The sequence below is a fragment of the Aspergillus neoniger genome (assembly GCF_003184625.1).
Source record: "Aspergillus neoniger CBS 115656 unplaced genomic scaffold BO87scaffold_17, whole genome shotgun sequence".
Taxonomy (NCBI): Eukaryota; Fungi; Ascomycota; class Eurotiomycetes; order Eurotiales; family Aspergillaceae; genus Aspergillus; species Aspergillus neoniger.
In genome coordinates, this window is record NW_020291145.1 from 451,354 (window position 1) to 464,429 (window position 13,076).

A 13,076-nucleotide genomic window follows, 5' to 3' on the forward strand; every position below is an offset into this window, starting at 1 on the left:
GCCCAAGAGTCTCAAGACCACTTCCGCCACTCTCGCCACTGGCTGCTGCGTAAGTTAATTTCGTTCCTTTTTCTCTCTCGCTGTTTGACTCTCTGCTGCGTCGTTCCACTCGCCTCCGGCTAGCTTCAGGTTGCCATCTCTGCCTGTGATTTAGTCTGGCCGCCACCACCAGTTAGTCACTGTCTATTGCTCCGCCCCCCATATAGTCATCGGACTCTTGGACCCTCACCGTGAGATCCGGCGTAAGAGTCATAGACGAGCGCTAAAGTGGAGAGATACTCATAAGATCGTTGCTGACTCGTTCCTTCTTCGCCTTCCAGTCTTCCTTGAGCCTCACCAACCTATTCTGTCTTCTGCCTCCGATACGACTGCTGACTGCCTGGACAAGCGCCGGTTATCTCGCCTGCTTGTTGACAGTCCGCCGCTCTATCGGCCCGTGATATAACCTCCTGCGCCTGCGCATCTCAAAATGTACCCTGTTGTTATCAAGTCTTCTGTTCCGATCACCCGTGTTGCAGACTCCTCAGATCTCCGAACCTCCGGCAAGACCGCTGCGTTTGTTTAAATAGCTTCCAGCATCTGTCATTCTAGAGGGTCACGTTGACAACATATTACGTGTCTTCTCTGGTTACGCGATATTCGGCTTGATCTATTCGGGACTCTCCAACTGGTGATCGGAACATTAGACGGTAAACCCCTTCTTCTTTTCCCGATTCCTTGACACGTACCACTACTTCACCGGCTTCCTCCTCATACCCACACCTACCGCCCGACTTCCAACCCAACAGCATCATTTTATATCACGTCCGTGCTAGATGATTGTTGTTCTCTCGCTTGCCTAAACTGTCCTACTATACTATATCTTCGACAACCTGGCGATTTTTCTCTCTTAAGGGTCTGCCGTCGCCTGCGATCAAAAAGACGGTTCCTTGTCTTATCGGCTACACGTTCACGGTTCACGCACAACGGTTTATTTGAAAAAACACACACGGTTTAAATTTACAGTCTCGTGTCATATCCGACGCATAGAAGGAAGGCTAGCTCAAGTTTGTTAGCCCTCTGGATGACCATTTGAGGTACTTTCGGACCTTTTCTTTTTATTTTGTCAAAAAGTATCAAGGTCGCTCGACTGGACATCATCCCGGATATGTCAGGGATTGACATTTTGGGTTTGAAGGATCCAAACCCGAACAGCCAAATTCGAACGGCTTATGCGCACCCGTATGCATCCTCGGTCTCTTCCTCCGCCTCTTCCTCGTCCTCTTCCGTCTTCTCGCTAGATGGCCTGTCCACCCAGAGTTCCATCTCCTCAACCGCGACGAACCCGGTTGATGTGATCTGGGAGAATGAAGGCGAATACCAGGCTGGGGGAAGAGCACTTGCTGCTGCAAACGGTGCGCGCGGTTACCTAAGGGGCGTGGTCCCGAAGGCAACTGATCCTGCTATTCCGCCCGAGTTACGTAAGCATCCGCGGCGGACCAACAGTTCATGCACGCGGCCTCCGCCGTGTCTTTTGAGACAATCGGAACGGAAGGTCAACTTTGTCGATAACCTTGTCGGTAAGTCTGGGGAGCTGTCCGTTTTATTATGATGTGGTTGAGGTTCAGAACTAAGTACACCGTGTGAAGACACCGCGTCGCAGATTGTTGAGGTCATTTGGCCCTTGTCGGCTGTCTCGCTGCGGAGTGATTCGGCGACTGGATGCAAAGGCGTCTTGCCTCTGCGGACATTCATCCAGGAGACACTCCGCCGCTCCCGCACCAGCTATAGCACCCTCCAGGTGGCGCTTTACTATCTCATCAAGATCAAGCCCCACGTGCCGAGCCATGAGGCGACTCAGGACCAGGCCCGGGGCAAGCCCGTCTGCCGGGCTATGCAGTGTGGGCGGCGCATGTTTCTTGCAGCGCTAATCCTCGCATCCAAGTATCTCCAAGATCGCAACTATTCCGCTCGCGCTTGGAGTAAGATCTCCGGTCTGAACACGGCCGAGATCAACCAGAACGAACTGATGTTTCTGGAAGCGGTTAACTGGCGACTCCATATCCCCGAGTCTCTTTTTCAGCGCTGGACTGACATTGTACTGAAGTACACCCCTGGTGCTGGTAACATGGCTTTTGGGGATGGGCAATGTTGGCGTACGATCATCCCGAAGCTCACGCCTGACCTGGAGGAATTTGACGTCAGCCCCGCGACGCCTACCATGCAGTCTTTTGGCTCCCGCTCGGTGTCGGACTCGCCATCCCCTCGGGGCACATCGTTCAAGAGGGATCTTCCCGGCCAAGCAACAAACGAGCCCGTCAGCCTGCCCTCCATCCATGAGCAAATCGCTGCATGCGGGCGTCAAGCGCTGGAGTCGGTGACTCGTAAAGAGACCACACTTCCCTCCCTCCCGTCATTGCCGCCCATGCCGCGGCCGGCTATGCTGCCGACACCGCAGATGACGCCTCAAGCGAGCATCGCCTCCACTCCTGCAGTGAGTGCTGGCGGTATGCCTGCGCACCGCCGTTACATGCAAACTGCTATGTCCCAGGCGCAAAACATGTGCACGGCGCGGTCGATCTACGACCAGCGCCCGTCACTACAGTTTTGCCCTCGGGCTAACACGTTTGATGGGTACCCTAACTTGGTGCGCCGGTCCTCTCTGGCCCGCTCGGCTTCCTCTGCGTCTTCTCCGGATTCGATGATCTCGGATGTGTCAAGCATGTCGTCGCAGTCATCGCGATCGTCATCTATGTCTTCCAGCTCTTCAACTGGTGTGTCTGCTATGCCTCGCCTGGCCGTTCAGGCTACGCTCCGATGCACTGGCAACTCCCTCAAGGAGTGCCGCAAGAATCTGGCCATCGCATCGCCCATTGATGAGGGTGCACTTGGAGATATTTACAGCTCGCCCGAGACTTATGGCGGTCCTCTTGGCCAGGTTCCGGATATGTCCGGTTACTCACTGGAGCCGCCGGTGGACCTGTCTTCTGCTCACGAGGCAGCACAGAGTCTGTGTGCTCTTTCTGGTGCTGTTCCTCGCGCTCAGCAAACGATCGAGCAACAGAACGCTGGTCGGCGTGTGTGTCGCAAACGCGGCCGCACCGGATCCGAGGACATGCTGCACGGTCAAATCCGTCATCTCGTCAAGTCCAATACCTTTGCTGAAGGCACTGTACTACCTGATGGGAACATGGCGGATCTATTCCTGAACCCCGAGGCCCGTCGTACGCAAACTCTCACCGCTTCTCAGCTGAGTGCATTGAACTACAACGTTCCGCTCTCGGGCCCCGTTGGCATGAAGCGTGCCTGCTGCGGGAGCGAAGCCAGGAAGATTGCGCTCAACCCAAGCATGCGGGCTGATTACTAGGTCTCCCAGATATCTGGACTCATTCATTTATCATTTCCTTTCCTTTGCGGAAAAGTGTTTACATTTATACCCATAATTCTATTTTGACCAAATCTGGTCTGGTTGCAACAGCAGCGGAAGAGACGCAGACCGGTAGGGAAAAGTTTTGTGCGAACTTTCTCAGGTGATTCACGCGTTTGGGGAAAGCAAAAGTCGTCTTTGTATATACCCTGCAGCTGTTGTCGATTCGGGGAGGCTACTTGTACAGTAGTACTGCTATGGCAGACTACTGGTGTATGATGTACGTTGGGGAGGTTTGTTGCTATCTTTACTATTTTTCTGTGCACATTTGCCATATCTATCGTTATTTATTTCTGTCTGTCATTGCGGCACTGGAGTGTGGTGGGAACGGTCGGGTCTACTTCTTTCACTGGTTTTCGCCTGCATTATTCTGACATCTGACTACATGGGTTGCGAAGGGCGAGGGAACGCATTATACTATTACTGCGGAGTTACTGGCAAACGAAGGATTCTGCTCGATTATTAGGACCAATCCTCTGCAAGAGGATAAGCAATACGAAGATGTTGTGAGAGACCCATGTTCCGTGACTATTTTGTCTGATCACCCCACTTCCATGGGTACATTGTAGAACATAGGACAGCCCGTCCGTGAACGGAGTCTGTGCATCCGGACGGAGGCACTTCGGCGATCAACTCGCGCCACTATGACTCACCGCAACTATGATGGCAGAAGTGGTGGTCAGCCGGTGATGGAGATAGCATCGAGCATCCACGGTCGGGGCGTTTCCGGTGAGTCACACGGTGGCCTCAGGCAGGCGCCGAAGTCGGACAAGGCCGGAATCACCGGATGCGACCGGGAAGTCACCTGCCGACCGTTAGAGTCACATGGAGCTACTAACCGGAAGTAATCTAGCGTGGATCAGATAAGATCAGATCGTGACCTTCCCCTCACGGTGACACCACTTCCTTGCTGGTATCCCGTTATCCCTCTGCCATCCCTTATTTCTTTTTCCTTATCTCCTTATCCATCCCTTATCCCTTCATCGCAGAAGCAAATCCCCTACCTTTCATCTATAGGACAGCCATCCACAACACCACGATGATGGCCCGTCCACTCATCACGACCTTCTTCTCCGCACTCGTCCTCCTAACCCACCTCCTCCACGTCAGTGCCAGCCCTCTATCCGAACAAGCTCCTCTCACCGACACCGACACCACCACCTACGACACACAGTACAACCTCGACACCGACACCGACACCCTCACCACCAACACTGCCCCCCCATCCTGGTTCACCTCAACCCTCCTCGCCCGGCGCCTCCTCGCCCTCTCCCGCACCGGCACCGCCTCAACCATCTTCCCCTCCCCCCTCCCCCCCAACTCGCACACCCCGCCCTCCCTAGCCGGCCACTCCACAACCCAAACCGAATACCTCGCCGACTGCGACCCCCACCTGCCCGCCAACGACACCTCATCCGAATCCCCCAGGGGACTCGGCAACCCGACCTTCCTAGCCCTGCATGTAGCCACCACCTTCCGCAACACCGCCGCGGGGTCCAACATCTCCCTCTCCCTCGACTGGTGGGACCACGTCAACGACACGTCCCCGCTCTGGCCGGGCTTCCCCCTCAGCGAGGCGGGCTTACCCCGCGTCACGCTCTTCGGGTACGTCGAGCCGTTTGAGACGCCTGTGCCGGAGGCTGTGGAGGCCGCGCTGCGGAAGTGTTTCCTTGAGAAACATCCTGATGCGGAGGCGTGGTTGCCCGGGAAGGAGGGCGCCCCGCATAGTAGTTATTGGGCCAGGTTGAGGGTCGAGCAAGTTTATTGGATTGGGGGGTTTGGGGGGTTGCAGAGGATTGGGTGGTTGAATGGTAGTGAGTGGAGGGGTGTTACGGAGTGGGGGAGTGGTGGGGGTGGTGGCGGGTTTGGGGATGGGAGTGGGAGGGGGTGGGGGGATGTGAGGTTGCCTGGGGAGGTAGAGTGAAATTTTTCGGTGTATAGGGGGTGGTGGTGGTGGTGGCTATGTGAATTACGATGGATGATGAGGACGGTATGGAGATGATGAGATGAGATACGAGAAAGGAGTGAATATGACGATCGGTGATTATGAGCTACTATGAAGGATATGGGTAGTATGGATAACATCATTGATGGAATATGGATATAAGTTGATACGGGTTTCTCTTGATCCCACAAGTACTATAATCAGTGACCTGCATATCACCCAATGGAAGTTTTTATGATACTCCATCGCTCAACACATCTCGATACTAAGCACACCCTTGTTTAACTTCAACCAGAATAGACCATTCTCCAAAGCAACGAATGTCTTTTGGTATCAATCCACGTGGGTATTATACCACCACCATCACGATTTCTTTATCCATGTGTTCTCTGTCCCAACCACCCCCTCAGACCTACTGTGACACTGCTATCCATCCATAAACAGCCATTCTGTCGAGCAATCTATCCAAGAAGAGAGCTCAGCTCAAGCAATGTTTGGTGTTCAGCTATGGAATTGGCATAGACCACTGTGATTGTGCCCAGGTAATGTCCATCACCATCTAGGCAGCATATCCAGCATACCAATCCAGTTAGATAGATGGATTGGTACAAGCCATCCCCCATACCAACCCCAGACGATGATCTCGATCAGCACTTGTCGAGGGCAGGAGTATTCAGACCATCTCCCGAGCAAGGGATATGCATAAAGATCGCAGCAGTGATTATAATGGATGAAGCTTCATCCAGGATAGTTCAGCCAATGTCTGGAAAGGGGCGTTACCAGTATTACCCACACCATACTACCATATTGGGCAGGGTACGCAGTATACCTCCCGGTGATAGTGTTATTACCAGCTTACTGCCCAGAATCACCAGGAAGGGCCTGAGAAAGGAGCTCGAGGAGTGCCCTCAACCGATAGGAGTATGCACTACCGAGATGGGTGTCAAGTAGATAGGTCAGACATGGTTATCGTTGATAACGTTGTGAAAGGCGGAATGGGTCATTTCGTAGTAGATGGTATAGTTGCCGGTTCTTGAAAAGATTTATCATTCTTCAGGGTCATTTGTCTTCTATATGAGGCGAGGAGTGAAAGGCTGATTCTGAGCTCAAAGCTTGAAGTTCCAAGGTCCTTGTGACGCATGCTGGTTTTGACAAGTAGCCATCATATATTGGAAAGGGACTTGACTGGCAGTACTGCATTTCTGTCTGTAGGTATTACCCCAGTGAGGGATTTATATGTAGATAAACTCGACCCGACTTGGAAGAAGGGAAAAAGGAAAGTAAACCCAACCCCAGAAAGCGAACCAGGTGTCCTGTATATACGCAGTTTCAGGATCTCCTAACTGGTTGTTACCAGTATTTCCCAGTAAATCCACAAGCCAGAGAACGACCCGGGACAGAGTTGATAATCTCCTCAGTGTCTGTCTGGATGGGTTGTTCTAACTTGTCTCACTTTTATTGGGATTTAACCTTAGGTAAGAGAGAGTTGCGTGGTATGGAGGTTGAGAGGAAGCCATTGTAGACATGATTGTTCAAGTTGGTTGTTACTGGCACCGTTACTTGTACCTCCCAGTAGAAAAGCCAGAGTTCCATTAGGGAGTGAAGTCAAGGTTTGTCTCTCTTTTCCACCTTTGAGTTCCGGACGAAGTGGAATCCTGTTGGAAGGAAGCCAATGTTTGGCTTCTTCTAATATTCCAGAGCATATGACTCATGGAGCCAGCAGAGACTAGAAATGATGTTGTCCATTGTCTCGATGCGTCCATCGAACTGCCCTTGACTGGTGTGTCATGTTATCTAGACGGGATTGACGATTAGGAGACAGAACTTGATGGTCACGACAGCCAAGCATGGAAACACCATGCAGCTGGCTTCATGGATTGTCTCTGAGATTCGTTCGATATAGAATGATATAGTTCGTTTCAGCCAAGGCAGCCTGCATCGTCTGTAGCGTAGTAGGAATTAGGAACAACACCGGTACCGACACGGTTGCTTTGTATGTTTCTTCTAGCTGGCGGAATTTCATTAGTAGATTCAGCTGGCGTCTGCAGATTGCGTGACTAAATCTTTCCAAATCGCAGGTCGTTTCTGCATACCAGTTGGTTTGGCTAGTTCTTCGGATCACTTGGAAAATATGAACCGGCAATTGACGGAGTCAGGAAGACAGTTCCATAGTTCATGCCCAACCCGTCATGGCGTTGGTGTGACTGCGAGTAACGACCCATTTTCTGGCCTGTATGCATAGGATAAGGACCCCACTCACTAGCTTCGTAGGATAGTAGCCGCACAGTCCGAAACACTCGGAATCATCTTCCCGCTGAAATAACCAAGTTGGCAGCCTGGTCAGCGATGGAACCTGTTCGATCTGAGAATGTGGTAATGCCTGTGTTGCGCCCAAGTGTAAGATGTACCAAGTTGAGATTTGGTTCGAAATGATGGAAGAGAATAACGAAAGCATAAATCGTATGAACCGCTTTTCTTGATTGGTCTTTGTTGGTCTCAGTTGATTTCCGGACTGGAAACAAAGCAATTGTCACTTCTCCATTCTGCCAGAGACACGGACCAGCCAAGAGCTTCGCCCTCTGGCTTGCCGGTTTTGTTGGCTTTGACTGAGCTTTTTAGAGAGTAGTCGGAGCTATGGAGGCTTCAGGACTTCAACTGCGCCGACTTCCAGCTCGTCTCGAAGTAACTGGTCATTCTAGAGGAGGGTTATCAGTGACAGATTCTTCTTGCAGCTCTTCTCTCTTTTTTCTAGAAGCTCAGATATCCCTGAAAATTAGCTCTTGGAGACCGAATGTCGTGTTCTTTCGAAGTGCCATGATTTGATCCATGATTCTTTTCCCTCTTCACTATGAATGCTTTCTGTCTCACTGCTGGAGCTTTCAACCGTGGCAGACTGTTCATGTCCATTTTCAATTTCACCGCCGCCTTGGAAAGACCGCTTGCTTGCAGTAGTTGGCATGTTGATGTGAGAAGACTCAGAGATAAATGCGTGATTTCAAAAGAGACAAGAGAGGCTTTATATGGTCAAGACGACATCGACATAAGATGAGACCTGAGGTGGAATAAGTAGCGCGGTAGTCATCGTTCGACTCGCTATCTGGACATAGCACATCCCTGTCCCAACTGGTATACACGGCCTGCTTCATGCCCCTGTGAGCTAGTTGGAGAAAGAGAAGTACCGAAAGTGTGCCCATATGTCTGCACTAATAAGCGGAGATGGTACTGCGAATAGCGAGGCTTGTCACCCGGAGGACATGCAACAGCATTTCGCAGTGCACAGCAATGCCTCTATTTTGAGAAATTCAAGAGACCACATTCAGGATTCAGAGCTGAGGTGTAGATTGCCAGACATGCCTGGGGAAATTAAAAAAGGCGGAAGTCTGGATCGTCCCACTTTCATCGCTGGAGCATGCGTACCCTCGTACCCGCGGAGGAGCCCAGATCTCGTAGTGTTGGAGTATTTCGATCATGGCATATTGGTCGCTGGTAGGACCTAATAGAAGCAAAGCTTGCTACAGTAGACCCTCCGTACCTTGCTTTATATGAAGCAGCGCCTTTGCCTCTTTTCAGAGTCTTGACCGGTAAGATGTCATATTCGATATTGATTTGTTTCTGACGATTCCAGTTCGTTCTGATCAGGATTGCTCTTGCCATGTTCTATGAGATAAACGTGTCCTCGTTCCGACATCGACAGTGGCCGATGCATATCGTTGTTTGTATCCGGATGGAGTATTCAAAAACAAGGATGTGCCATTGCTTGAGACGCTGGGATTGGCACGCAAATCGTGATGCGGCTTCATTTCCTTGGATATTGCCTTGTCGCTTATGCCTTGGCCGACCACATCATAGGTGGATTGTGGCCTTTGATGGAGATGTTCGAAATTTGGAAATCCAATCAGTGCTATATAGTTACTCGTAGCAGGAACTCTGACTGCTTTGTGTTGTTGGATTGTTGTTGTGTTCTGGAGTGAACCGCCTTGGGAGTACGCAGCGTACCCACGTACCTACGCAGGCTTTTCGGTGTTAACACATTTCGAAGTAGCAGAGCATATCGGTACTCTATAGTCGAGTGTGGCAGTTAAGCAGACTCCTATATGTCTTTGGATTGCTTGTTCGTGTGGTGTGAAGTGCAGGCCGCATTTGGAGTGGAAGTCAGGAGCACGAAGCGTAGCCACATAGCCACGGGGCTCTTTCTCTGTAATGGCTGATTCCGAAGTAGCAGAGTTTATCATTTCTAGATAGATCGTAGCAGGAATTCTGACTTTCGCTTCGATGGATTGTTGTCCTGCTCTGGAGTGGAAGCCGCCCAGGAGCACGCAGCATGCCACGTATCCACGCGGGTCCCTGTAGGTAACTTGATGCCATGAATGTTTAAAGCCGAGTATCATGGTGATGTCTCCCATGCGAGGACACAAAGTTGGCTAAAGCTCTGTCTTACTTTGCCACTTTCCATTGACAGCCATCCAGCAGCTCCTGTAATCAGTGTTAGTATTCAGCAATACTATCCACATACTAAATCTCACCTAGAGGTGAAATATAGAGCTACTCACACTGGGATTGCGCGCGTCAATTTGCCGTCTGCCAGTAAGCGTCTTCTGGCCTTTATTATTAATAAGATCATCAGCATCTGCTTCCCCACCATCACAATCCTTAACATTGGGATCAGAGTCACCGGGGCCACCCGGGGCGCCGGTCGCAGCGGGATCATCAATTCCTGCTTCCACTCGATGGCCCTCCATTGTGCCTGTCCTCATGGGATAGCGCGATGAATGTCTGAGTACGCCATAGAGGTTGTGAGCTTCAGCATGGTATGGATTCCATACTGTCCGAGTTATGTTTCTGGCCATCTCCAGTGCCTCAGTCACCCGACTATTCGGTAAAGCACATCCATTCCCTCTGAGACACTCATATAGCTGGGACGCTGATCCCTGTGCAATGTCATTGTCGTCCGCCGCGAGCAGTCTATCTGGAGGCTGGTTGCCACTCGCTGGATGTTGGAACACCGCTTCCTGTTGGGTAAAGCCTGCACCCACTGAGGGCATAGGCATGGTGGTATAATCTTGAGGGGAACATATGACTTCAGTGGACTATAGCCGATACCTTTCCTTGTTGCAAGCGAATGTTGAAGCCGACGGAGAGTGTGCCTTTGAGTTTTGCATACCGACTAATGGCTTCACACTGCGATGGCCGATATGTGTGGTCTTGCTTCCACGAACGCTCTTCGGCTGTCTCGTGTCTCTGTATTCCATCGAACATCGGAAGCAGACACATGCCGGTTACTCGACATCGTCTATATATCGTTTGGGGTTGCTGTTCTCTTATGGAAAGTGCCGCGCGACCACTGTTTTGAAGGTCCACGATCCCTGTAATTGTCGAGTGTAATTGTTTCTCGATGCCATTTCACAGCGATAAGACACTCTATCAGCAGCCGAAGATACTCACTCATCCCAAGTCGTCAAGATGCCAACATTCTTGGCCCACTCTGCCCTCTCTCGTATCGCTCCCATTATGCTGTTTCCGCTGTTGTATACTGCAAAACAGAGAAATCGCGAATTCCAAGTAGTCCCTGTAGTTCCTCTTTCCAGTTTTAATGTGTAACTCTCTGCCAGAACATTAAAAGTTCAAATTAACCTCTCCAAGCATGAATTTAGGCTGGAAGTAAGCATGGTATGCCTCATGTAGTCCGCATTCGCCGCGACCGTGATGAGAATTCTCAGTAACAGCCGACGAGAATTTACAGACTCCAACAGGCATAAAAACATCAGGTCTCTTGCTGATTTCTTTTTTTTGTATAAGCCATTGGAATGATTTTGCACGTTCATGTCTAGATCCATTGGGCATACCGTATAGTCAATCCTCTATTATATACCGATGCCACACATCCACGTCCAAGCTGCAATTTCTTCTGTTCTGAGGACGAGCCTCGAGGGGAGAAAAGATGGCAGCTGCACAAAAATATCTCAGTAGTAAGAGCTGCCATGCAGATGCGTTCTGTTGGACTCCCCTGGACGTTTTCTTCCATCTCGAAGGTCAAGTCTCGGCAAGTGAGGGTATCTTATTGCGCCAAGCACCCACAGTAGGCCATTGGAACGACATGGTTACCAAGATCGATGGATATACCTCTTGCTTCCACATCTATGTATTCATGAGGCGAATGCATGATATCTGTGATAACCGTTTGGGTTGAAGTACCTGCCATCATCTTGTTTGCTCTATGATGATCTTGACATTGTTCGGCGGTCAATCTTTCTTTCTCCTCGATGTGATTTGGCGCGTCGGAAGTGTTTTCCATATCAGAAGTAATGGTGCCCGCCCTAAGACTTGAGAATTTCCACACTGTATACGAGGCTCATCTTCCTCTACTACAGTCATGAAGTGTCTGTGCTCTGGATCAGCCAGCAAGGCCGGAAGGAGATGGTTCTTTTTCTGGGAGTAACATGCAATGAGAATGTCAGAAAGCTTGAACAATCCCCAGCACAAGTGGAACGCCAGAACCGTGCTCGCAGTAATCTGACCAGTTCAGTGTATCACAACTGTACTTCTTCCACCAATGGAAAATGCAAAGCCAGAACGCCCCAATCCTCGGCGTAGCAGATCTGAAAGGATGATGTTTGTACATGCAAAGAGATCTAGGCCTAGCAAAGCGCTGGCCATGGAAGAAGACAGAAGACATAGTGAAGATGCAATAATGTCAACCAGGGATGACGAGACATGGCTGGTTCCAGAGACTCTGATGCTTCGCTCGACAAGATCTCCATATATTTCTTCGTCAATGAGATGAGAAAAGAGACTTGCTTGTTTCTCAATCCCACCTCATCTTTGACCTCAGTCCTTCCAGTATGGCCCAGATTGGACCGGTTGACTGGACTCAAGTGGTGTCTAGAGGAGCTGGCAAGATTGAATAGTAAAACAGTGATTCAGGTTCATCATTCCGAGGCTGTGGGTAAATATAGAAAGGAACAGTGGCCGACCATCAGTCCGATCGCTCGTCGAGATCACTCTGCAATATGAGCGAATGTGTACCCCAGACGTAGCTTTTCCCTCAGCCTTATAACAAGCCATATGAACCCAGGCTCTGGCATGGAGGCGAAGGATGGCCAGCCACAGTCATGTCCAAGGCCCAGTACGGGCCAGGCCAAAGTCGTTGGGGCCTCCTTTCTAGGTGTAATTCCAGAACCTCATGACAATGTGGCGCAGAATGACCCTTAAAGACATGTTTTTGGCATGGCAGTCGCTCGTACTCACAAGCAATGTGATCGGAGACTGCTTTTGAGAACGACGGAAATTGCCACAAGCCGGTTATTACCGTGCACATTAGCCCAATAAATCGTCAATTTCCGGATTCCGCCTCTTAAATGAACGACTGGCAGCAGGGGCCAAAGAGCCATGTGCTCTCGAGTCGATTGTAGTGCATTTCTGTCTTCTCATCGTTCCAATCAAGGTTCTGAGCTCGACATGATAGAACTTGTAAGCCCGATGTATGCTGACCACAGCAATGCCTTCTATAGTATCTCCGATTTCGATGGACCAAGCAACAAATATAATTTTAGAAGCCTGCTGAAGAGAATGTTAGCTTCATAAACAAACAGGGCATGTCATACAAAATCTTACCTTTGTCCTGCATCCTCTTTCGTACGATGACAGGCATCATCACCCAGCAAAGACGGCATGTTTCCAGCATCATTTGGTTTGTTAACCCAACTATCAAGCTTTCATGCTGAGTGT

General features: G+C 50.4%; 3 protein-coding genes across 3 annotated transcripts; 2 read left to right on the top strand and 1 right to left on the bottom strand.

The window, feature by feature from the left end:
• The first annotated feature begins 971 nt into the window (after positions 1-971).
• BO87DRAFT_61493 (putative G1/S-specific cyclin Pcl5) lies at positions 972-3,358 on the top strand. Its single transcript, XM_025629426.1, has 2 exons — positions 972-1,559; positions 1,629-3,358. Exons 1-2 carry the CDS (start codon positions 1,148-1,150, stop codon positions 3,344-3,346), a joined length of 2,130 nt encoding a protein of 709 aa, XP_025479517.1. The 5' UTR covers positions 972-1,147; the 3' UTR covers positions 3,347-3,358.
• Positions 3,359-4,445: 1,087 nt separating this feature from the next.
• On the top strand, positions 4,446-5,330 carry BO87DRAFT_387006 (uncharacterized protein; the record flags this gene model as incomplete). Its single annotated transcript, XM_025624791.1, has 1 exon — positions 4,446-5,330. The coding sequence occupies one exon, from the start codon at positions 4,446-4,448 to the stop codon at positions 5,328-5,330; it is 885 nt and encodes a 294-aa protein (XP_025479518.1).
• A 3,656-nt stretch (positions 5,331-8,986) lies between these two features.
• On the bottom strand, positions 8,987-10,399 carry BO87DRAFT_387007 (uncharacterized protein; the record flags this gene model as incomplete). Its single annotated transcript, XM_025624792.1, has 5 exons — positions 8,987-9,355; positions 9,410-9,555; positions 9,790-9,824; positions 9,902-9,951; positions 10,007-10,399. The coding sequence occupies 5 exons, from the start codon at positions 10,397-10,399 to the stop codon at positions 8,987-8,989; spliced, it is 993 nt and encodes a 330-aa protein (XP_025479519.1).
• Positions 10,400-13,076: the final 2,677 nt, after the last annotated feature.

Excerpts from the sequence above, each read along its gene's own strand:
- BO87DRAFT_61493 (XM_025629426.1), top strand. The coding sequence starts at position 1,148 with ATGTCAGGGATTGACATTTTGGGTTTGAAGGATCCAAACCCGAACAGC. Across the intron at positions 1,560-1,628 it reads CTTTGTCGATAACCTTGTCG|ACACCGCGTCGCAGATTGTT; the intron begins GTAAGTCTGGGG and ends CACCGTGTGAAG.